This window comes from Oryctolagus cuniculus, chromosome 11 (assembly GCF_051225735.1).
Source record: "Oryctolagus cuniculus isolate XC-2025 breed Fujian yellow rabbit chromosome 11, ASM5122573v1, whole genome shotgun sequence".
NCBI classification, from domain to species: domain Eukaryota; kingdom Metazoa; phylum Chordata; class Mammalia; order Lagomorpha; family Leporidae; genus Oryctolagus; species Oryctolagus cuniculus.
In genome coordinates, this window is record NC_142877.1 from 117,618,834 (window position 1) to 117,644,011 (window position 25,178).

A 25,178-nucleotide genomic window follows, 5' to 3' on the forward strand; every position below is an offset into this window, starting at 1 on the left:
TCCGCCTCTCCATCCCAATTTCCAGAGGCAGCCACTGCAGGAATTCTGTTTGTCCGTCCGGACCTGCCCCCGCATTTACAAGCCGCGTGTTACTTCTCAGTCTGCGCAGAGCAGAATCCCGGCTGAGGTTCCCCCGCCAGGGGCGCTGAGGTGCTTCCCGAGCTGCCCCCGGCTTTGGGGCGGATGCCATCTCTGTGACGTGTTCTTGTCTGGGGGTGTTTCCACAGTGCACGCTCGTGGAGACCGGGCCTCCCCCAGCAGCCAAGCCGTCGTGAGCTCCTCGGCTTGCTCCGAGGGCCCGTGCCCACCAGCACGTGGCTTCCTAACCGGCAGTGCAGCTGTTAAGCTGTGCTTGGCAGGCTGAACAGAACCCTGCCCACAGACTTGGCCGTCCCTTTGGGTTGGATGTTCTCAGGACACAAGTGTCCCAAGGGAAGTCTCCATCCTTTGGGAAGAGAAGGCAGCGTGTCTGACTTGAACCACGTTGGGGCTGAGTCCTGAGTGGGTGAGGGTGTGTGACGTGCCACGGGGCGGACTCACATCCCAGTGCCTTGGCTCTGAACTGGCCCTGATGACTCATTATGGCCTCTGCCAGAGGCACATATGATCAGAGTTTGAAAGCACAATGAAGCTCTACCTTCATCCGTTTCATCACCAAGTGTTCCTTGAACTGTATGTCAGACGTTGCCTTGGGCACTGAGTTCTAGTGGTGATCAGAATAGACGAGGTTTTTGTCCTCATGAAACTTACGTTTTAATGGACTTGACTTTCTCTTCTGAGGCTGTCTTATCAAACAATGGACAAAATGACATGTAGCATTCCTTCTTGGCACAGTTATTGGAAGATGGCATAAGACCAGGCATGGTTTCCTGCCCTCTCCCCTCCTTCCTTCCCTTTTTTCCTTCCTTCCTATTTATTTATTTATTTTTAAGATTATTTATTTGCGGGACCAACACTGTTGCTTAGCAAGTTAAAGCTGCGGCCTGCAGTGCCGGCATTCCATATGGGCCCCGATTCGAGTCTCATCTGTTCTACTTCCAATCCAGCTCCCTGCTAATGCGCCTGGGAAAGCACTGGAAGGTGACCTAAGTCCTGCACCTGTGTGGGAGACCTGGAAGAAGCTCCTGGCCTAGCCCTAGTCATTGTCACCATTTGGGGAGTGAACCAGCAGATGGAAGATCTCTTTTTCTCTCTGTGTAACTCTGTCTCTCAAATAAATAAATAAATCTTTTTTTAAAAAAATTGTTTGAAATGCAAGTGACAGAGAGAGAGGGAGAGATCTATCTATCTGCTGGTTCACTCCAGAAATGGCCACAAATGCCAAGTCTGGTCCAGGCCAAAGCCAGGAACCTAGAATTCCATCCAGGTATCCCATGTTGGTTGTAGGGACCCAAACACTCGGGCCATCATCCACTGCTTTCCCAGAAGCATTAGCAGGGAGGTAGATTAGAAGCAGAGCAGCTGGGACTGGAACCAGTGCTGTGGTGTGGATGTTGACACTGCAAGTGGTGGCTTGACCCGCTGTGTCACAGCCCCAGTCCCCTTTGCTGTTTGTTTTTAAAGATTTATTTATTTGGGAACCAGCACTGTGGAGCAGAGGCTTAAGCAGTAGTCTGCAGCACTGGCATCCCATATGGGTACTGATTGAGTCCCAGCTGCTCCACTTCTGATCTAGCGCCCTGCATCCATGTGGGAGACCCGGAAGAAGCCCCTGGCTGCTGTTGCTATTTGGGGAATGAAGCAGTGGATAGAAGACCTCTTCACTATTTCTTCCTCTCTGTAACTCTGCCTTTCAAATAAGTAAATAAATCATCGAAAAAAGATTTTATTTATTTGAAAAGCAGAGTTAAAAGAACTCCATCCAGGTCTCCCACTTGGATGCAGGGGCTCAAGCACTCGGGCCATCTTCCACGGCTTTCCCAGGCACATTAGCAGGGAGCTGGATTGGAAGTGGAGTAGCCGGTTCTTCAACAGGTGCTCAAATGGGGTGCTGGCATCAAAGATGGTGGCTTAACCTGCACCACAGTGCTGGCGGGGACCCCCCTTCCTGTTCTTGCCCAGTCATGGGTAGCTGTCCCCCCTGTGGGTCCCTTTCCTCCTGTACAGTTTGCTCATTGTTCTGTATCAGGGAAGCGAGGATCCTCTGAGCCTCCCCTTCTCCTCGGGAGCCCTGGAGATCTGTCGCCCACTCTACCCGGGGTGGGCCGTCACCGGACTGAGCAGTTAGACTCCCAGAAAGGCAGCTGGGGCAGCAGTTGGGAGTGAGAGCCCCTGAGGAGGCTGCTGGGCCTGGAGGAGAGGCTGGGAAGACACAGTGAGGAGGCGTGGACCCTAGACTCCCAGCTGTGTGTGTTGGCAGACCACTTCCTGTCTCTGCGCTGCTGTTGTCTTCAAGGCAGTTAGGGAGGCTGAGGTGTGTGTAGCAGGGAGCCAGCTGCTGTGTGTCCCAACCAGATCTGAGGGCACGTGACTGCTGGTGTGCTGCTGCAGCTCTCACTGGAGTGTACAGTGAGGAAGCAGAGGGAGTGCTCCGGGGATGCTTAGAATAGAGAAGGCGTGTATTTATAGCCATATAAACAGCGATGCGAGTGTTCTTATAAATACTTCAATACCACAGAGAAGGCTGAAATCCTCAAATGGCCCCAACGGCTGTGGCTGGGCCCGGCCGAAGCCAGGAACTCCTTCTGGGTCTCCCAGGTAGGTGTCAGGGGCCCGCGTCCTTGGGCCATCTTCTGCTGCCCTGCTAGGCGCGATCAGCAGGGAGCAACCAGTATGTGAGCCGGCACCTGTGTGGGATGTCATTAGCAGGGAGCTGGATGGGAAGTGGGTGCCGGCACTGTAGACGGTGGTTTAATCCACTGCACCAGAACGCCAGCCCCTGGTTCACTCTAGAAACGCTCACGAGGGTTGGCTTTAGACTCACCAAAGCCGGGAGTGGCATCTCAGTCCCTTGATCCTTCACTGCTGCCTCCAGGATCTGCATCAGTGGGAAGCTGGAACTGGGAGCTGGAGCCAGGCATTGCACCTGAAAACTGGGATGTGATGCAGGCTGTGCGCATTATTTTTTTCTCTTTTAAAGATTTATTTATTTGAAAACAGAATGACAGGAAGAGAGAGAGCTCTTGTATCCACTGGCTCACTCCCCAAATGCCTGGAGTAGCTGGGCTTGGATTCGGCTGAAACCAGGAACCAGGAACTCTAACTGGGTCCCCCACATGAGTGTAGAAACCAAGTACTTGGGTCATGATCTGCTGTGTCCCAGGTGCGTTAACAGGAAGCTGGATTGGTAGCAGAGGCAGAGCTGGATCTGGGGCACTCTGATTGGGTAGGTAGGTGTCTCAAGTGCAGCCTAACTTGCACCATAATACCTGCCCTGGATATAGGTGTCTTAACCAGCATCTAACCACCAGGCTAAATGCCTTCCCCACAGTCTTTTTAAAGAACTATGGGATGGCATTCCATGGTGGGTGAGCCAGAACTTAATGCCCCATTTCTGAACAATTGAGTTCTTTAAAAAAAAAAATGCTGCAGATAATGTCCTTGCCTTTCTGTCTGCTCATTTATGTCAGTATTTTGATAAGATAGCTTCTTGGAAGCGGGAGAGCTGGTTAGAGGGTACAAGCACTTTCCATTTTAATAGGTATTGCCTAATTGTCTTTGAAAAATGTTGAGCCTTTTTGTACTCTAACCAAAAGCTTCTAAGACTGGTAAATCATTAATTTGTCTGTTAATTGCTCTCACAAGGTTAACGGAATTTGCTGTCTTTAACCCTGCTTAGTAAGGAAGAACTAGTAGGTAGAAGCACCATTTCTTCATTTAGCTAAGTGATATTTATGTAGCACCTTCTGTATCGTCAGACTTGGTGTTTAGGCATGGAGAATTTAGTCGTTAAGAAACAGACATGAGGCCGGCGCCACGGCTCACTAGGCTAATCCTCCGCCTGCGGCGCTGGCACCCTGGGGTTCTAGACCGGTTGGGGTGCCGGATTCTGTCCTGGTTGCTCCTGTTCCAGTCCAGCTCTCTGCTGTGGCCCGAGAGTGCAGTGGAGGATGGCCCAGGTGCTTGGGCCCTGCACCCGCATGGGAGACCAGGAGGAAGCACCTGGCTCCTGGCTTCGGATTGGCGCAGTGCCGGCCATAGCAGCCATTTGGGGGGTGAACCAACAAAAGGAAGACCTTTCTCTCTGTCTCTCTCACTGTCTAACTCTGCCTGTCCCCCCCCCCCCCAAAAAAAAAAAAAAAAAACAGACATGGGGCTGGTGCTGTGGCATTCCATGAGGGTGCCAGTTCGAGTCCTAGCTGCTTCACTTCCAGTCCATCTCCCTGCTTATGTGACTGGGAAAGCAGTAGAGGATGGACCAAGTACTTGGGCCCCTGCCACCCATGTAGGAGACCCGGAGGAGGCTCCTGGCTCCTGGTTTCCGATCGGCCCAGCTCCAGCCATTGCGGCTAGTTGGGGAGTGAACCAGCAGATGGAAGATCTTGTTCTCTTTCTCTAACTCTGCCTTTGAAACAAATAAATAAATCTTAAAGAAAAAAATACACTGCATGAGTGAGGGTGGGTAGATGCTGTAGTATTCGAAACATCATGCCGAGTGGAAGGAGTGTCTCCAAGGACTGCGTGGTGTAGGATTCCATTTGTATGAAGTGTCCACAACAGGCAAGTTTATAGACAGAAAATAGATTAGTGGTTGGCTAGGGCTGGAGGACTGTGGGGAAGTGGGACAGTGCCGAGGCCCCCGTGGCGGTCCCTTTAGGATTTGTACAGGCCAAAGGAGGTCTACCAGATTGTGCTCCTGAGGAAGGCAGATGTGGAATTGTTCAGAGACCAGGTAGGTGAGTTTCACTCGCAGGGTTCCATGAGCAGAGGGAGTTTCAGAGGCGTGGGAGACTTTCCAAGGCAACTTCTAACAAATTACAAATCATCTGAAGGAGAGAAGAGGGGGCCCTTAAAGAAATCAGCTTAGGTTTTCAGAATGACTTGTCCAAAGTTAGCAGGAGGGCCAGTAACCAAGGAGAAATACCACAGAGCTGCTAGAATACCTCAGAGGGGGTCAGGAATGCCAAGCCCAGATGAGCTAAGTCTATTTAAGATTTTAATCAACCCAGAGCCTGTGAGACAGTGTGTGCAGTTTCCTGGCTTCCCGCATGAGCCAGAAAAGGGACAAAAGTCACCACTTCTAATTATGTACCTCTCTCTGAAGGAAAATGACCCCTTGTAACACGTTAGGCTCTCTGCCAAAACACTCTATGTAGACTTTTTTTTTTTTTTTTTTTTTTTGACAGGCAGAGTTAGAGAGAGAGAGAAAGGTCTTCCTTTTGCCGTTGGTTCACCCCTCAAATGGCCACTATGGCTGGTGCTGCACCGATCCAAAGCCAGGAGCCAGGTGCTTCTTCCTGGTCTCCCATACGGGTGCAGGGCCCAAACACTTGGGCCATCCTCCACTGCCTTCCCTGGCCACAGCAGAGAGCTGGACTGGAAGAGGAGCAACCAGGACAGAATCTGGCACCCCAATCAGGGCTAGAACCTGGGGCGCCAGCACCGCAGGCGGAGGATTAGCCTAGTGAGCCGTGGCACCGGCCTCTATGTAGACTATTACATTTGATAGTCACGCTATGAAGTTTATCTCCATTTTCTCTATGGCCAAACTAAGGCTTGGGAAAGTTAAATTACTTGCCCGGGGCAGTGTTGTGGCTCAGAGGGTTAAGATACTGCCAGCATCCCACATCGGAGTGCGTGGTTCAAGTCTTAACTACTCTGCTTCCATCCAGCTCCCTGCTGATGTGCCTGGGAGGCAGCAGATGATGGCTTAAGAACTTGGGTTCCTGCCACCCACATGGGAGACCCAGATGGAGTTCCTGGCTCCTGGCCATTTTGGACTTTTGGGGAGTGAACCAGCAGATGGGAGAGTGAACGTAATCTCTCTCTCTCTCCTCTCCACTTCTCCTCTCTCTCCTCCCTCCCCCCCATTCCATTTCTGTACCTTTCAAATAAGTTAATCTTTAAAATAAATGACTTGTGCATGGGGCCAGCGTTGTGGCATAGTACCCATATGAGTGCTGATTCCAGTCTGTCTGAGATGGGCCAAATCTCCTGAATTCTGCTGCCCCTAAGTTTGGAGCCAGTGCTGCCTCACAGAGGTCACCCTTCCCCAGCACAGTATGATAGACTGAAGACTGCCTAGCCACATACCTGCTGTGACCCTGGGTAAGTTATTGTTTTACATATTTATTTGAGAGGCAGAGTTACAGACAGAGGGAGAGACAGAGAGGTCTTCCATCCGCTGGTTTACTCCCCAAATGGCTGCAACGGCCAGAGATGTGCTGAACAAAACCAGGAGCCAGGAGCTTCTTCCAGGTCTCCCACACAGGTGCAGGGGCCCAAGGACTTGGGCTGTCTTCTACAGCAGAGAGCTGGATTGGAAGAGGGGCAGCCAGGACATGAAATAGTGCCCATGTGGGATGCTGGTGCCACAGGTGGAGGTTTAATCTACCATGCCACAGCACTGGCCCCTATTATTTTTTATTATTTATTTATTTATTTATTTATTTTTGACAGGCAGAGTGGACAGTGAGAGAGAGAGACAGAGAGAAAGGTCTTCCTTTTCCGTTGGTTCACCCTCCAATGGCCGCCGCGGCCAGTGCGCTGCAGCCGGCGCACCGCGCTGATCTGATGGCAGGAGCCAGGTGCTCATCCTGGTCTCCCATGGGGTGCAGGGCCCAAGCACCTGGGCCATCCTCCACTGCACTCCCTGGCCACAGCAGAGAGCTGGCCTGGAAGAGGGGCAACCGGGACAGAATCCGGCGCCCCGACCGGGACTAGAACCCAGTGTGCTGGCGCCGCAAGGCGGAGGATTAGCCTAGTGAGCTATGGCGCCGGCAGCCCCTATTATTTTGAAGACATAATAGTCTATTTATTTATTTGAAAGGTGGAGTTACAGAGCACTGTCTTGCATTCACTAGTTCATTCCCCAAATGGCCACAATGTCCAGGGCTGGGTCATGCCAAACCCAGGAGCCTGGAACTGACTGCATCCAGATCTCCCATCTTCCACTGCTTTCCCAGGGGTGGTAGCAGGGAGCTGAAGCAAAGTGGAGCAGCTGGCACTTGAGCTGGCGCCTACATGGGATGCTGGTGCCGCAGGCGACGGCCTTACCTGCTGTGCCACAGCGCCGGCCCTCATTTCATGCACCTTCTATCTCACATCGCTGTTCTGAACTCAGGAGCATTGCCGATATCTCCTCCTATACAGGTGTGAACACAGGCCTGGGGGAGCGGTCTCACAGCTAGGCCAACATCGCTTATTTTGGGGGACTAGTAGATCAGTGAGAGTGTCGGTTTCTGTGGGGTATTTGACTTGTTCTTCAGGCTGTCCTTAAGATCAGAGGCAGGGGCTCCTGACAGTTGAGGTAGGTGGCTTCTGTTTGGGGTGAAACCTGGGACTGGGAAGCTTTGCTAGATGAATAGTGTTGGCCTGACCAGACATCTCCCTGGGAGGGCCGGCCTGGAATAGGTCCCGTTTGTGTTGTGACTTGGATGGACAAGCCAGGATTCCTGCTCACTGCATGTGTGGCTGATACACTAGGAGGGTCCTCCTGTCATGACACGGGGTGACTGACCAGGACTTCTGCAGACCACAGAGGGCTGGAGATGGTCAACAATTGATGAAATTAAGTCAGGGTTAATGTCAGGTTCTGCCTTCAAGTTTACGTGGCCAGGTGCAAAGCAGAGCCTGGCTCCCGAGCAGTTGATGAGGAAGGTGGGAGGTGAGATGTCAGAGTATGTGGTCGTGATGTGCCTGCGGTGCGGTGGGCTGCTGTGGGACTGGTGATGATCCCTTTGTCCTCGGTGCTGGCATGCCTGGGCTGCTGCGGAATGTGGAAACATGCGTAGGGGACAGGACCGGGGCGGTGCTGTGGTGCAGCAGGTTAATCCCACTTAGGACGCCCACACCCTCAGAGTGCTGGTTCAAGTCCCGACTGCGCTGCTTCCAGCCCAGCTCCCTGCCAGTGCATCCTGGGAGGCAGCGGCTGGTGGCTCCAGTACCTGGGCTGCTGCCTCCCACGTAGGGGACTGTGTGGAGTTCCAGGCTCCTGGCTTTGGCCTGGTCTAGTTCCGGCAATTATGGCTATTTGGGAGAATGAACCTGCAGATGGAAGACAGGCACTAGTTAGCTAGCTAGATCCTCTCTCTCTCTCTCTCTCTCTCTCTTTCTCTCTCTCTCTGTTTCTGTCACTTTGCCTTTCAAGTAGATAAAAATAAATATTTAAGAAAGGAGGTCTCTATGTAGACATTGGAAAGAGGTCTTTGTTAATGAATGAAAGAAGTGAGCTGCAGAACAGCCTGTGCGGGTTCTGGTTGTGTGAGGAACACGGGGGACCGTGTGTGCTTCTGAACGCACAGGGCTGGTAATAGAAGAGAGACTTTGCTCAGGGTTTATGTAACCTCTCCAGTCCTCACAAGGGCCCCCTGAGGAGAGTGCTTAGAAGAGAGGGTAAGTTGTCCAAGATCACTCAGGCAATAAATAGCAGCACCAGACTTAAACCAGGGTCTCTGCCACTCCGCCCTGTGTGCTGGGCTCCCCCCACGACTGTGAGCCTGAGGTGCCCGTAGCTGCTGCTGGAATGTCCTGCCTTCTTCCTCTGCACAGGCACTGTCAGCGTCTTGGTGCAGGATGGGCCGTTTGCCTTACCAGTGAGCAGAGATGAGGCTCTGTGCGGGGTGTTGGTGGACAGCAGGCAGCTCCTTCCTGGTTGGGAGTGTGGATAACGGCCAGGTGCTGTTTCATAACAAGATCTGTTATCACCTGCCCAGATTCACGTGGTGGGACTGGCAGGCGACAGAGCAGCGCCTGGGGCTGTGGGCTCCGCGTCGCCGCGCTTTGCCTCTGCTCACACAAGTCTGTGCCTGCTGGACAGGTAGCACCGCTGCCTGGAATGGTGTCGGTGGAACAGTAGCTCTGACTTGGGGAGTGTTCACAGCCAAAGAAGAAGTTTTGCTTGTGGTCTCATTCCGCCTCAGTACCCCTGTGTTGTCTTACATCCCTGTTTCCTCTCCTCTGGGACTCAGGGGTGTGTGTCCCCAGATGATACAACTTAAATGGTTGAACTTGGCTTTGGTCCCAGCAGTTCTACATGAGTTCCTCGCTTTGCCACCTCGGGTTGTGCTCTTCGTGGCTGCTATGTCATCCTGCTTGGATGAGGAAGCCGTCACTGAGTAGCTGCCGACACTTTGGCTCCTCAGTTTTCTCAGCAAACTGAGCTGTCCCTCGGGCTGGAGCCTCCTGAGCACGCCACTGACCCTTGCTGTCTGTCTGCTTGCAGAAAGCCCTGGGTGTGCGGCAGTACCATGTGGCCTCTGTCCTGTGCCAACGGGCCAAGGTGGCCATGAGCCACTTTGAGCCCAACGAATACATCCGCTATGACCTGCTCGAGAAGAACATCAACATTGTTCGCAAGCGGTAAGGCTGCATGCGGGAGGCGGGCGGCTCCGCAGGGCGCCGCTCCTGCTGCCTCCCCCTTTCAGGCGGCCGGGGAGCAGCCGGTGAAGGCATCCGCTCAGGTGCTCAGGTGCCAAGGTCCCTGCTGGGGAGGGCTTTCCGGATCAGTGGTGGGACCTCTGCCCTCCGTGCCAGGAAGAATCTCAGCACTGAAGCCTCGCTATACGGGCAAAGGGAAGCTGTCAGGTCCGCTGAGCATCCCCTCCTCTTCAGCGTGGGCTGCTGGCCCTGGGCCAGCCCCTGGGAGCCAGCAGCCCCAAAGCCTGGAGAACCATGTGTTTTCCTCTTCAGTGTGAGGCTCACCTGGGCCTGGGCCCCAAGAGGAAGCCAGGGTGGGGGTTGAGCAGTCTCTTCCTGGCCTGATTGGGTGAAGATAGTCATCTTTGCCTGCTGTTCTGTGTGCCGGTCCTGGGCCAGGTGCTGCCACCAGCAGGGTGAATGAGGTATCACAGGAGCGAGCATGAGGCGGCTGATTACGCACAGCTGTGGAGTTGACCTGCTAGACGGGGCTGTGTCCTTGCCTAGCTGGTGGCTTCTCTGAGACACTGGTGACCCTGGAAGAGAACAGATCTGAGTAGCCAGGGAACAGGTGGGGGTGGAGAAGCGGTTTACCTGAGGCCACCCAGCGTGTGCTGCTGGGACCTCGTCTGGTGCCCCAGCCACTACCTTAAGCTCTTTTGCCGCTTGGCTTTCTGTTTCCTGGTATCCTGATTTCAGGTTTCAGGGTAGAGACTCTCAGTCTGTATCCCCAACAGCCTCTAGCACGGTAGCACCTAATTATAGTAAGAACCTGCCGCCCACTGAGGACAGCCCTAAGAGCAGCTGCCTCTCAGATGTTATTCCTGCCCCCAGCAACCCCTCCAGGTGGTTGTTCCTCCCCTTCTGCATTTTTCAGATCAGACATCGAGTGTTTGACTGGGGAAATGCTCTAAGGTCAATCGACTGTTCAGTGATTGGGCCCAAACTCAGCCCAAGTTCAAGTGCAGGTCTGTCTGACTGTAGCACCTCCCAGCGATGGTTCTAGTGCTTTCCTGGGTTTTGTTGAGGCTTCACAGGAGAATCACCTGGCAAGCTTCCAATGCAGCCAACCTTGGGCCCAACCCCAGCAGTTCTGATTCAAGTGGTCTGGGCCTTGCCCTTCAAAATGTGGTCCATGGGCCAGCAGCTTTGGCTGCAGGGAGCTTGTTAGAATTGCAGAATCTCAGACCCCGCTCAGAGCTGCCAAGTCAGAACCTGCTGCTTACCGGGCCCCCGGGACTTGGGTGACAGCCAAGTGGGGGAGGCGCTGGGTGGTTTCCCAGCTGGTTCTGAAGTGCAGTCAGGGCCAAGAACTGTCCCCTCAACGTAGGACCTTATACACGTGCCATCTCCGGGAAGCAATGCTCCATTTATTCTTGGCACTCTCAGACCACAGCTCTGTCGGAAAATGATGGATTTCCTTCCCACTTCCACCTTGCCCTTCATTGTGTGTGGATGGAGAGCTTAACATAGAAGTGTGCTTTGAGATAACTTGACAAAAGAGTATTATTTTCCATTCACTTTCACTTTAAGCAACAATGATGCCCTTTAGGGCGGGCATTGTGGAGCAGTGGTTAAGCTGTAGCCTGGATGCTGCGTCCCACGTTGGAGCGCCTGGTTTGGGTTCTGACTATTCCACCTTCCCACCAGCTCCCTGCTGATGCACCTGGGAGGCACAGACGCTGGCATCTGGGAGTGAACCAGCGGATGGAGGACTTCTTTCTGTCTCTTCCTGTCTCACTGTCGCTCTGCCTTTCAAACAGATCCTTTTTTTTTTTTTTTTAATGTCCTTTTAAACACTGGGAGCTTTTTAGGTTTTAATTTTTTTTAATGTTTATTTATTTTCACCTACCTGAGAGGCAGGGACAGATCTTTTATCCACTGGTTCTCTCCCCAGATAACCGCAATAGCCAGGAGCTCAGAACTCCCTCTGGGTCTCCCACGTGGGTGCAGGGGCCACGCCCGAGCACTTGAGCAATCGTCCGCTGCTTCCCAGGTGCATTAGCAGGGAGCTGGATCAAAGTGGGACAGCTGGGACTCGAACTGTTACTCCTGTGGGATTTCCCTGATTAGTGTAGACAAGGATTCCATTTTTATTATTACCATAGATCAGTGGTCTTGACAAGGTAGGGAATGGTTGATTTTGTGCCCTCAGACATTTGGCAATGTCTAAAGACATTTTTCATTCTGATTTCAGGGCTCAATGGGGGTTTATTGTTACCCTAGTGGTGGAGCCAAGAATACTGCTAACCATCTTGCAGTACACAGGGTGGTCTCCCAGCAAACTGGCCCAAATTGGCAATAGTGCTATTGCTGAGAAAGCTTGACATAAAGAAAGTAGAGGCGAGGTACTATAAAAAGAAGGGTCTATTCGAAAGAATGTGTTAGAGGGGCTGGCACTGTGGCGGAAGCAAGTTAAGCCGCCTTCTGCAGTGCCAGCATCCCATATTGGTGCCAGTTCAAGTCCCAGCTGCTCCACTTCTGATCCCGCTCCCTGCTAACATGCCTGAGAATGCAGTGGAAGATGGCCCAAGTGTTTAGGCCCCCACCACCCACTTAGGAGACCCAGATGGGGCTCCTGGCTCCTGGCTTTGGCCTGGCCCAGCTCTGGCTGTTTGGGGAGTGAACCTGCGGGTGGAAGAGCTCTCTCTCTCTCTCTCTATGTAACTCTGACTTTCAATTAAATAAATTAAAAAAAAATTTGTTAGAGGCCCAGGGCCCTTGCTGGGGGGCTCTTTCTCTAACCCAAGTCCATGCCACAGGAGTATGATTCTGTTCTTGGGAACTAGGTCTCCATTGTCCTGAGCAACATAGGAGTAAGGGATATAATAGGGGACACAGAGGACCCTGGTCACCATTGTCAGTGTGTCCTCAAGGAGATGTGGTGGCAGACCTGTCATTAGGCTTTGTCACTGTCAGGCCTTTTTTTTTTTTTTTTTTTTTTTTAATATTTATTTTATTTATTTGAAGGAGTTACAGAGAGAGGTAGAGACAAAGAAAGAGGTCTTCCATCTGCTGGTTCACTCCCCAGATGGCCACACGGCCAGAGCTGCACCGATCCGGAGCCAGGAGCTTCCTCTGGGTCTCCCATGCAGGTGCAGGGGCCCAAGGACCTGGGCCATCTTCCACTGCTTTCCCAGGCTACAGCAGAGAGCTGGATCGGAAGAGGAGCAGCTGGGACCAGAACCAGCACCCATATGGGATGCCGGTGCTTCAGGCCAGAGCTTTAACCCGCTGTGCCACAGCGCCGGCCCTGTCAGGTTTCTGTACAACTTCAGACATTGCTTTCAAGGCCTTGGATATTTTATTTATTTATTTTTTAAAGATTCATTTATTTATTTGAAAGGTGGAGTTACAGAGAGACACAGGCAGAGGGGGAGAGAGAGAAAGAGAGACAGAACATCTTCCATCCCCTGGTTCAATCCCCAAATGGCCTCAGTGGGTGGAGTTGGGCCAATCTGAAGCCAGAAGCCAGGAGCCAGGAGCTTCTTCCAGGTGTCCCATGTGGGTGCAGGGGCCCAAGGACTTGGGCCATCGTCTACTGCTTTCCCAGGCCACAGCAGAGAGCTGGATCGGAAGTGGAGCAGCTGGGTCTCGAGCCAGCGCCCATGAGATGGCGGCAGCTTTACCCACTACGCCACAGCGCCGCCCCCAAGGCCTTGGATCTTTAAACCCCGGGGCCCAGAAAGATGGGCTGAGTTCCGAGCAGCCACCACCCTACACCAGCCTCAGAGGTGCTGCAGACAGACAGGCTGTCCCTCAGGTAGTGCTGTTTTCACTCAGAGCTCTCTTGAGGGCAGAACTGTAGAAATTCTCAGAATCACCAGTTGATCTGTTACCTGCAGAGCTGGTGCCTTAGAGATTGCAGACTTTCAAGGGGTTGGATCATCTTAGGCCAGGCTGGAGCCCGAGCTTGCAGCAGAATCGTATAGCTGACGGGTAGTGGGAATTCGACCCTTCCCTGTGCCGTGGGCTCTGGTCTAAGGTGTCGCGAGGCAGGACAGGTTCACGTGCAGAGCACACCGCGGCCCTTGCGTCCCAGCACTGCCACTCACCGGCTTTGCCAGCTAGGCATGAGTTCCTCCACTTCTGTGCTTCCCTGGACCCCTTGCTTTGTGAAGGGACAGCGAGTTACATGCAGGGAAGTGCCCAGGACAATGCAAAGCTAGAAGTGAAAGCCACGACAGCACTGACCTATAGTGACCGGCGTGGTGTCCGGGGCGGGGAGAGGGAACTGCTGGGGGAGGCGGGTGTGTTCAGTATCTTGAACACGGTGCTGGTTTCACAGGTGTCAGCTATGTCAACACTTACCACATGGTACACTTGAAATACATGGGGTTTATTGTGGCCAGTTGTAGCTGAGCAAGGCTAGAAACAAAGAGGACTGTGTGCGTCAGTGTGGCTGATGCCTCCTGGCCGCCTGACCGCAGAGTGGGCAGGCTGAGCTCCCTGAGGAAGCTGTCTTACCTGGTGACACAGTGGCTTCAGTGTAGGGTCAGCTGTAGACCCAGAGCATGGCCTGCCAGTCTGACACCCCCTTTCTTGGCCTCCTATGCTAGGGCAAGGCCTGTTAGTGTGGGCGGGACTCTGCTGCTCTGAGAATGGTGGAGGCCTGGCAGGAGGGCGGAGGCCGCAGCAGGGAGTCCTCAGGAAACTTTAAGGGGGCGGGGATTCTTGGGCCCACCCAGAGCTCCGTCCAGATGTGTGGGAGGCTGGGGAGGAGGAGGCACTTAAGTCCTGGCAGAAGCTGAACAACACACACACACCCCGCCAAAAGGCCAGGCTTGGACTGCCATGTTGATCCTGATAAGGAAGGGAGGGGTGGACTTCACGGGACATGGGGCGCAGGAGAACTGACAGCCACACTGTCTCAGTGGGGTGCAAGCGAGTGGTGCTAATGGGAAAAGCTGCAGGGTGGCCAGGAGGCACCATCTGAGGTAGGGGGTGTGCATAGGACTGACTGCAGCTTAGGTGACGGGGAGGCTGGTCCCGTCCACAGGGAAGGCCACAGGCAGAGAGGAGTAGAGGTCCGAGGTAAGACTGGAGCTGTGAACTTGAGTCGTTCGCGTGACTGCTGAGCCTGCTTCCTCTTGGTGCTTTTATTAAATGGCAAGAACAAGTGAAGAAGTGGTAAGCTACATACTTCATAGGTGCTTATCAGATAATGGTAATGTGCTGGAAAAGCAAATATCCTTTGAAGACCCAACCCTGCCAGCTCTGTGACATTGTCATTCACTTAGTCATCAGTAACTTGGAGTGCCTGGGGCTGTGCGGTGGTTGTGCCGTGGCCGGAGCTGCCACAGAGAGCAAGACCAAACGTCTCCACCCGAGTGGGACTTGAGGCCTGGTGCAGGCTCCCTCTCCCTGCCCACCGCAGCCTCGCGCTCAGTGAGGGTGGGCAGGAGGAGGACGTCTGGGACTAGGCCACCTCTCCCTTCCCCCCAGGCTGAACCGGCCTCTTACCCTGTCAGAGAAGATTGTGTACGGACACCTGGATGACCCAGCCAACCAGGAGATCGAGCGGGGCAAGACCTACCTGCGCCTGCGGCCTGACCGCGTGGCCATGCAGGACGCCACGGCGCAGATGGCCATGCTGCAGTTCATCAGCAGTGGGCTGCCCAAGGTGGCTGTGCCCTCCACCATCCACTGTGACCATCTGATCGAGGCTCAGGTCGGGGGTGAGAAGGACCTGCGCCGGGCCAAGGTGCGTGGAAGGTGGTGTCGGGGCAGGTGGGTGGGTGTGACGTGGGATGGGAGGCAAAGCCCTCGCATCAGGCCCACCCAGGACATTGCCTCCAAATTCTGGGGGTTCTGTGGTGTATTCTGGTTGGTTGGTATTGGTTTTCCATTTATTTTATTTATTCGAAAAGCAGAGAGAGAGACAGAGAGGGCTGGACGAGACTGAAGCCGGACAGAGAGCTCAGTCTGGGTCTTCCATGTGGGTGGCAGCAGCTCAAGTACCGGAGTCATCACCGGCTGTCTCCCGAGGTCTGCATCGTCAGCAAGTTTGAACCGGGAGCAGACTAGGACTTGAACGCAGGCACTCCGATATGGGATGCAAGTGTGCCAAGCAGTGCCTTAACCACTGCCCCTGACACTTGCCTCCCCCCCCCCCCCCCCGGTCTGGTCATAAAACGTTGTTAGGGGCCAGCATTGTGGTGCGGCGGGTCAAACTGCCACTTGTGACGTTGGCATCCCATATCAAGGGCCTGGAAGGCAGTGGACAATGGCCCAAGTTCTTGGACCCCTGCTAACCGTGTGGGAAACACGGATGGAGTTCCTGGCTCCTGACTTCGGCCTGGCCCAGTTCTGGCTATTGAGGGCATTTGGGGAGAGAACCAGCGGATGGAAGATCGATCGATCTATCAGTTGAGCTCTCTCTGTCTCTCTCTGTTTCTCTCTTCCTTGCCGTCAGATAAATTCAAAACATAATTCTATAAATACCACTTACTCATTGTAAAGATCTTACAAAAAAAAAAGTCATTATTCTTAGCCCAGTGGAGGTCCCTCGGGTACAATAGAGAGGACGAGGAGCGGCCCTGGGGTGCCGCACCGCCTGCACTGTCCTGTCCAGGTTTCCGTTCTGCAGAGCGGTGAGGGGCACTCCTCCGCACGTGTCGCTCAGCAGGGTCTGTGCTCCTTCCTGCTCACCCTGACCCTCTGAGGACGAGGCGGGCCACGTCGCGTCACAGCCGAGTCCTGCAGCTGCGTGAAGGTGTGGTTGGGTTAACCCCGAGCCCAGCTCCCACGCAGGTGCTCTCTTACCGACTGACCTGCTTCGGGGCCTCTCTTTCTTAGTAACTTGGGCTTCATAGCCAAAGCGCTGGCTGCCACACCCTAGAGATTTTCCCCTTAAATTCTGCCCCCTTCCTTACAAAATCCAATCCCTGCCCCTTTTCCTGGGCTCTGCCTGCCTGCCTGCCTGCGGTGCCTTTGTATGACTCTTGGCAGCAGCAGGCCTGTGTCTCCCAGCTCTGGGCCTCTTAGCTCTCGGTCCTTGCAGTGGGAGTGGGCACTCCCCACGGGGGGCTGTTGGCAGGAGCTGAATGCTGGCAGGGCCGCAGCCTGGCTGGCACGGAGTGGGGCGTGTGATTGAAAGTCCTCGGACTCCCGGGGTCAGCACGGCTCACAGGGCCTCTCATGCCCATGGGAAACACTCGGGGCAGCGTTCCCATTCGAGCCCTTTCTGGCCAGCCTGGCCCCCCAAGCCTGTGTCCTGGGTGCACGGTGGTCTTTTCCACCCAGCTGAAGGGAGGGTCCTGCCTGCTGGCGGCCAGTTTCCGTGTTAGCAGTGGCAGTGCTGCTAAGGTCACAGGAGTTCCTGCTGTGCCAGCGGCTTGCATGGCCTGGAGCCCGGGCCTCTTCAGCCCAGGGGACAGCTGCCCCATGCATAGTTTTTTATAGTGCATATTTTCTGTGAAGTTTTGGAAGGCCCCTCCTAGAGGCTGGGACCTAAACAGATAAATTGATATTGGCTGAAAGAACATTCTAGAAAGAATAACCTAGGCAAAGGCCCTGAGGCAGGAGGAAACTTGATGTTCTGTGTACTTAAAAAGGGGCCCGTAGTTGGCTGGCGCCGCGGCTCAATAGGCTAATCCTCTGCCTTGCGGCGCCAGCACACCGGGTTCTAGTCCCAATCGGGGCACCGGATTCTGTCCCGGTTGCCCCTCTTCCAGGCCAGCTCTCTGCTGTGGCCCGGGAGTGCAGTGGAGGATGGCCCAAGTGCTTGGGCCCTGCACCCCATGGGAGACCAGGAGAAGCACCTGGCTCCTGGCTTCGGATCAGTGTGGTGCGCCGGCCGCAGCACACCGGCTGCAGTGGCCATTGGAGGGTGAACCAATAGTAAAGGAAGACCTTTCTCTCTGTCTCTCTCTCTCACTGTCCACTCTGCCTGTCAAAAAAAAAAAAACAACAACTTTTTTTCTTAAAAAAGGGGGCCCATAGCGTGCTGGTGCTGTGTGTGGAAGAGACACACACAGGAGGTGGGCAGAGACCAGGCCAGGCCTTGGGGGCCATGGTAAGGGCTGTGAGCACCAGCCTAGGACCCAGGGGAGGGTTTAAGCAGGGGAGAGAAGTGGTCAGTTTTATGTGTATTTGAAAAAGGTCCTCCTGGCTGGGTCTCAGAGAGGCCCGGGTCACGTGGGCAGAGTGGAATCTAGGCTGAGCTCAGTGTGACTGCAACAGCGCCGTGGGGCTGTGGGGCTGCCGGGCTGCCGGGCTGCCGGCCTCCCGGCCTCCCGGCCTCCCGGCCTCGCGGCCTCATGGCCTCGTGGCCTCACACGCTCACCCAGACGTAGGAGCACGGCGCCTTGCTTTGTGCCCATTTCGTAGTGACTGATTTGTAAGTGGAAAAGCCAGCATCTTAATTATTAACTAAAGAGATTCTTCGGGGCCCGTTCTTTGCCTGCCACTCCTCTACCTGGGGGTACCAGGTGGGCCTCAGAGGCTGCATGGCTGGTCTGGACTGCACAGGAAGGGGTGTTGTGGGGCCTGGGGGAGCTGACAGCGGCCCTTCCCTGCCGTGAAGCACGACTCTCCGGGGGTCCTCCTTTGAGACTCCAGGCTCCACCACTGTCCTGTCGCTCTTGTCCCTGGGGTCAGCCTGACTTGCCCAGGAGCTTGCCAGGTCTTCCACGTGAACCCTGGCCTCCCGTCAGCTGGGCTGTGGAACCTCCCCTACCCCCTTCACTGTTGGCCATGGGAACCTGAGTGCCAGAGGGCACCTTGGCAGGGACTGCTTAGCCCAGGTTCTTCCCCAAATAGGAAACTCGAGACCCAGGGCAGGGCAGGGACTCCTTCCAGGCCAGGTGTGACAAGCGAGGGGTGCTTTCTCCTCCGTCTTTCTCTCCAGGCCTCCCAAGCCTTTTAGGAATTACTTTTAGGAGGTCTCTAGGGGAGGGCCTGCCTTCCCAGTGCCAGCATTGCGGTCCCAGGGGAGGAGGGGTAGGCAGGAGGGCGTGGTCAGTCACCCCGATGCAAGCTGTCAGTAACCTCTGCACGTTGATTTGTCTTCCTAGGACATAAACCAGGAAGTGTATAACTTCCTGGCAACTGCAGGTGCCAAGTACGGTGTGGGCTTCTGGAGGCCCGGGTCCGGAATCATTCACCAGGTAAGCTGGGCTCAGGAGGACGTCTCAGCTCCTAGGGGCCTCCCTGCCTCCAGGATCATCGCCACCACAAGTTGTGCATTCTCCTTCTCTGTGTAAGAAAGCAAAGCGACCCCTCACCTCCCCAGTCAGGGACATTCTGAGTTCGACGGGTGTCTTTCTGCACCTCCTTCCCAGCGTTACTCTAGCGTCTGCTGCAGTCTCTAACGGAAGCTTCGTGTTATTTTTCACGCCGTCTCTCCCAAGCCTTGATCGGGGGTGGCCAGCAGTCTGTGTGTTGGGTACTGGACGTCACGTCTGAAGAGCCTGGCTTGCTCAGTGCTCACCATCATCATAAGAGCCGGGGGGGGGGGGGGGGTTGTTACACACACCTCCCAGATGAGGAGACCGAGGCGCGGAGAAGTTAATGCGCTTGCCTAGGGACACCACCGGCTGGTTGTGGGGCCAGTTTTTTGTTTTTTTGGTTTTTTTTTGACAGGCAGAGTTAGACAGAAAGAGAGAGAGAGAGAGAGAAAGGTCTTCCTTCTGTTGGTTCATTCCCCAAATGGCTGCTACAGCTGGCGCGCTGCGCCAATCTGAAGCCAGGAGCCAGGTACTTCCTCCTGGTCTCCCATGCGGGTGCAGGGCCCAAGCACTTGGGCCATCCTCCACTGCACTCCCAGACCACAGCAGAGCTGGACTGGAAGAGGAGCAACCGGGACAGAACCGGCGCCCCAACCAGGACTAGGGGTGCTGGTGCCACAGGCGGAGGATTAGCCAACTGAGCCGCGGCAGTGGGGGCAGGATTTGTACCCGGGCGGTGTGACTTGGGGCGAGTGCTGCACATGATTCTGTCACCTCCCCCGCCTTCGTGGCATTCTGCAGGGTGGCGGTGCCCCAGGCCGCATGGCCATGGCAGCCTGGAGCTCTCCTGGGGTCTCCCCAAGGATGGGTTTTCCTCTGGGTGGACGGCGTTGTCTGCCTTGTTTCCGGGGCAGTAGGTGCTTCCCTTTCATTGAAGCTGACTGTCCTTGATCATCTGTCCTGTGTGTGAAAGCTGCCTCCCTCCCTCTCCAAGGTGACCTTCTCCCCACCCCCAGCCCGGGCCTGCTGAGTCGGCTGTAACCCGACCCCGCCTGGACTCCCAGGTCCACCCCACTGGGAAACCGGAGCTGGCCAGGGATCACTGCTCTGCCCTTTGAGGCACCACCGCCCTTGGCAGGAGGGGCTGCCTGGGATTGGCAGGTCAGCCCAGCCCTGCGGCCAGCACCCTCTTCCCGCAGTGGGGTCAGGGAGTCAGGTGGAGCCAGCCTCGGCCTTCTGTTACGAAGGCACCCCTGCCAGGCGTCCCCCTTTCCACCTCAGGCAGCCTTGTTGCCGCCTCCTGGGCTGAGTTGGGCTGTGAGTGACGCCACCTCACCGCTGCCCCCCGCCAGTTGCTGGCAGATTGTTCCTTTCAGGACAATTCCCAGGGGCCCCGTGAGTGCTGCACGGTTTCCCTCTTTCTCCCTGTCTGTCAGGGTGTCAGCAGCTTTGGTCCTCAGAGGCCAAACCAGACCTCAGCCCTTTCGGACCGCCTTGAATGCCTGTGTCCCGGGAGCCTGGCAGAACCACCTCCTCTGGGAAGCCTCCCTGGCTTCCTGTGCCCAGCACTGGGCTCCCTCTGTGATCCTGGGTGGGACTCCTTCACGTGGCCCCAGTAGCACACTCTGTGGGACAGGGACTGTGGCTCCTTTATGCCTCTGAGCTGGGCCTGGGCCGGGCCGGTACAGGAGAGGTCCTTGGTGTGTGTGTGTAAAGACAGCAGAATTGCAGTGTTACATTCTGTGTGGTGTTAGCCCAGCCTAAAATACACTTCCACACCCTCTCCCTATCTGTTCAGCCTCAGCCACAGATGGGTGAGGTCACTGCCACGGCCGACTTCCTCACGACGCTTCCTGCACTGGCCTCTCCTCTCAGGACATGGGCCACACTGTGTCCGCATCGTGTAGACCGCCCTGAGTTCTGTGTCTGTCTTCATGGATCAGACTTTGACCAAAGCCTTGAGGAGCTTTAAGGATTAACCCGTCCTAAATCTCTGTGCGTGGCTGAGGCGAGGGAGGGCCAGAGACAGGACATGGTCCGCGGTGCTGGCCTGTTCATCCCAGCAGCCGCCACTGCCCTGTGGCTGCAGCCAGTTCTGACCTGAAGGCAGGACTCCTGGTGCCTTGCTGCATCCACTGGGCAGATGCCTAGCCCAAGGGGGAGGCCCTGGGGTTTCTGTGGTGCCCCAGGGAGCCGGCCCACCGTTCAGTCAGTCCTGTTAGGTCACAGAGCCTGTTCCATCTCTGATCTCGTCTGTTTCTCCCAGCAGCCAGGCATCGGGGCATAATTCCTTCTAAAGATGAGCATAAAATAAACTCTTGCCTGTCCCAGACACTGTCGCCTGGCTAAATACACGTTCTCTTTGGTCATCATGATCCAGGGAGCGAGCCCTACTGCCAGTGCCAGCTGTTTGTTCTGGAAGAAACTGACACCTGGAGAGCAGACCTGACTTGCCCAGGGTCCCCTAACCACTCGTAGGCCCAGGGTGCGGGGCTCAGGGCTCAGGCAGCCTCCAGTGTCCAGCCCTTCTCATCTAACGTTTTGAGGAAAATCCACCCCCGACCCCGCCTCTGCCAGCCAAAGGCCTTCCAAGCTGAGAGCAGGGCCTCGATGAGGGGACACTGGGACAGGATGGGGACGGGGCAGGCGGTCGGTGCTCTTGGAGTGCTCACGTCAGTCCTCGGGCACCTCCAGGATGCTGGGAGCGGGCAGACATCCCCTGCACTTCTTTCCCACGGAGCAGTGGAAAAGCTCATGGCTCTGTGTCCCACTGAGTCCCCAGACTGCTCCCTAGGTGCCCTGTGCGTCCACCCTGGTGAGGAGCCAGAGAGGCGCGCTGCACACCCTGGACAGTCTCCCGTGCAGGCAGGGAACGGCATCAGGGGCATCTCAGTGGCCACGGTAGTCCCTGGGCCCCTCACGGGGCAGACTCAAGTGTGCCTGCTTGTCTGGTTCTTGGCACATCCTGGGGCCTGGATGTGTTGCTGTGAGGACACTGAGGCACAGGGAGGCGTTCACAGGCCGAAGCCATGCAGCAAGCACTCCAGAAGCTCGTCATGGACCCACGTTGCCTGCCTCCCGAGACATGGGCTCTTCCTGCCACACTGGAGATGGCTGGCGTTACACAGGGCAGCTTTGCAGAGCCCATCTGGCCTTTACCGCATTCCCTGCTGAGAGCCTCTAAGCTTAAGATCTTGGGTTCTTTTTCAGATCATTCTGGAAAATTATGCATATCCTGGGGTTCTTCTGATCGGCACTGACTCCCACACCCCGAACGGTGGAGGCCTGGGGGGCATCTGCATTGGAGTCGGGGGTGCTGATGCCGTGGATGTCATGGCTGGGATCCCCTGGGAACTGAAGTGCCCCAAGGTGAGGGACAGGGAGGGGCCCATTCAGGGCTGGCTGGGGGGGGGGCAGGGATGATTTGGGGGTGGGGAACGCAGACAGGACGTGGGAACAGTTCGGACTGAGATCTTTGGTGGGAAGGAGGCAGGGATGAACAAGCAGAAGTGGGAATGGCCGCAGGTCCCGCCCTGCCTTCCGGCCGGAACGTGACCACAGGACCCGTAACTGCTGTCTTGTCCTGTGTCCTCCAGGTGATTGGCGTGAAGCTGACGGGCTCCCTGTCTGGTTGGACCTCCCCCAAAGATGTGATTCTGAAGGTGGCCGGCATCCTTACAGTGAAAGGCGGCACAGGCGCCATCGTGGAGTACCACGGGCCCGGCGTGGACTCCATCTCCTGCACCGGTGAGGAGGGTGACGGGTGGCAGGCTCTTGCCCTGTGCTCGGAAGTGGAAGCCGTGAGTGGCCGGGCAGGTTGGGAACTGGGGTTAAGCACGTAGAGGATGAAGGAGGTCGCAGACAGCCTGAGAGATGGTCTGTCAAACATGGTGAGATGGAGGCCTCGGAGGCACGTGACTTCCTGTGGCTGCGCAGTTGGGCCACGCCAGCTTCTGCTGCGCCCTGGCCGTGGCCCTGGGCACAGTGGTGGACAGGAGTGGTGCTGCAGGCCCACATCGTCCCGTGGCCGGAGTCTGAGCCTTGCTTACTTCCCCCTGCCTGTACCCACGAGCAGGTGGGAGCTGGTGCCTTCCTGCCCTTCCCTGCCAGTGTCAGGCCTCGGGAGTCCAGGGAGACGCGGGCTGGTCCGGATGCCTCAGCCCACAGAGCTCCTGTGCCTCTGCAGTGATGGGGCTCAGCTGGGAAGTAGCTGACAGGCCATGCGCATGTCCCCGTGTCTGTAGAGGGCGAGGACACCTGTGAGCCTGGCCAACTGTGTGTGATGCCCGTGGCCCAGACAATGGGTGTCGCCCCATCTTCACTGCCGGGGAACCTGTGACGTAGCACCCCTGTAGACAGAAAGACCTGGCCCTCGACGTCAGCACCTGCACTCATTTGCTCTGTGGCCTGACCTTGGACGTGTCTGAGCCAGCTCCCTCACCTGTGAAATGGACACAGGAGCAAATGAGCAGGTGTGGCCAGGCAGCCTTCAGTGCCTGGAGGCCGGCTGATGGGCTGAGCAAGGTCGCTGGGCCCAGAACTGGAACTTAGCCGTGGGTGCTCGGCCCAGCAGTAGCTGCTCCGACAGCCGGGACGCAGAGCCCTGGCCGCAGTGCCTCCCATCACTGGTGTGCTGTGAACCCTGGGCCTCCAGGAACAAGTCTCTGCTGTGAGACAGCTCCCTGGTGAGAAGCGGGGTTGGGGACACCCACGCCAGCACTGCACCAGCCCACGGGCGCTCTTCCTCCACAGGCATGGCGACCATCTGCAACATGGGTGCAGAAATCGGGGCCACCACTTCTGTGTTCCCTTACAACAACAGGATGAAGAAGTACTTGAGCAAGACGGGCCGGGCAGGTGAGCAGGCTGGGCCAGGGGTGTGGGTGCCGCAGGCACGGTGCCCCCGCTCCCTGGGAGACAGAGCTGCGCCAGGGTCCTACACTGGTCTCTCCACGGGGCTCAGAGGCTCCAAGAAGCACCTGAAGGTGTATGAGGAATTGGCTGCATGTGGCTCTCCTGCTTCTCCAAGGATCTAGGTTTGAGGGATCCTGGAGCCGGGATTGGGATTTACTTTCTTTTTTTTTGACAGGCAGAGTGGACAGTGAGAGAGAGAGACAGAGAGAAAGGTCTTCCTTTTGCCGTTGGTTCACCCTCCAATGGCCGCCGCGGCCAGCGCGCTGCGGCCGGCGCACCGCGCTGATCCGATGGCAGGAGCTAGGAGCCAGGTGCTTTTCCTGGTCTCCCATGGGGTGCAGGGCCCAAGCACCTGGGCCATCCTCCACTGCACTCCCTGGCCACAGCAGAGAGCTGGCCTGGAAGGGGGGCAACCGGGACAGAATCCGGCGCCCCGACCAGGACTAGAACCCCGTGTGCCGGCGCCGCTAGGTGGAGGATTAGCCTAGTGAGCCGGGGCGCCGGCCCGGGATTTACTTTCACCTGGCAGTGGCTGACCCTCTTGGCCTGGTCCCTGGTGCCCCCTACAGGAAGCTCCAGTAATGACATGGAGCTCTTCTGTATAAATTCCTGCCACCGCAGAGAGGAGGAAGGGAAAGTCTCCCCCACAGCTTCCCTGAGGGTCTGGCTTGGCTTCTTTGAAGCTTGGCAGAGGAAATAAGGTGTTGGGACCTGTGAGGGGAGGTGGAGGGGTGCACGGGGGTCGTGGGAGAGCCCCGAGCACATGGCCTCGTGCCTGCAAGCCCCTCACTCTGTGAGGAGTGCCTTCTGGAAACGGCTGTGCTACTCCAGGAAGCCCTCCCCGCCATGCACCTCACCCTGCGTCCCCACCTTCCTGCGCCTGTCCTGTCACTGTAGCTTTGGGCTTAGCTCCGTCACCGCATCCTGAGCCCTTGTGGGAGACAGGGCGTGTGCTGGGCGTTACCCCTTGGTGGTCTCAGCACCAGCTGAGCACTGCCCGGCTCTGACGGATGGCTGGGTGGGATCTCAGGATGGCTTCCGGGCTGCCCTCTTCAGCGCCCGCCCCCCGCCCTTGCTGTTTCAGACATTGCCAGTCTGGCTGAGGAGTTCAAGGACCACCTCGTACCTGACCCTGGCTGCCATTACGACCAACTGATTGAAGTTAACCTCAGTGAGGTGCGGAAGGGACTTCTTGAGGGTGGGGACGCTGCCTTCTCCGCACTGGGGACCCAGGGCTCACGGTCCCTTGGTTGCCCAGTGCACCTGCGGACTGCTGCCTGGGGAGGTGGGCGGGGGGCGGAGGCAGAAATAGGTGTCAGCTTGCTCCTGCTTCAGCTGCCGCAGGCAAGACTGCATCCTGGAGGGTTCGTGTTGTTTGTCACTTTATTATCAGAGTTCAGAGGGCAGAACTCAAGCAGGGCTTGCCGTCCTGAGGCCTGCAGACCAGAAAGAGCGTGCAGAGGGCCGGGAGGGCTGTGTTACAGAGTGTGCAGCCTCACACCTGGTGGGCCTCACTTTATCACGTGCAAAACCTAAGGCCGTTGTGAGCTTAATGAGCTAATGCAGGTAGTTAGCAGC

The 25,178-nt window shown here is 56.2% G+C and overlaps 1 protein-coding gene across 1 annotated transcript in view; it reads left to right on the forward strand.

The window, feature by feature from the left end:
* The window catches only part of ACO2 (aconitase 2), a 41,550-nt gene that overhangs the window by 8,965 nt on the left and 7,407 nt on the right, over positions 1 to 25,178 (forward strand). The window contains exons 2-8 of the mRNA XM_002721389.6: positions 9,323 to 9,459; positions 14,962 to 15,220; positions 18,534 to 18,626; positions 21,897 to 22,055; positions 22,283 to 22,433; positions 23,439 to 23,543; positions 24,685 to 24,776. Of these exons, the coding sequence (XP_002721435.4) occupies positions 9,323 to 9,459; positions 14,962 to 15,220; positions 18,534 to 18,626; positions 21,897 to 22,055; positions 22,283 to 22,433; positions 23,439 to 23,543; positions 24,685 to 24,776 (996 nt within the window). The remainder of the gene's footprint in view (positions 1 to 9,322; positions 9,460 to 14,961; positions 15,221 to 18,533; positions 18,627 to 21,896; positions 22,056 to 22,282; positions 22,434 to 23,438; positions 23,544 to 24,684; positions 24,777 to 25,178) is intronic.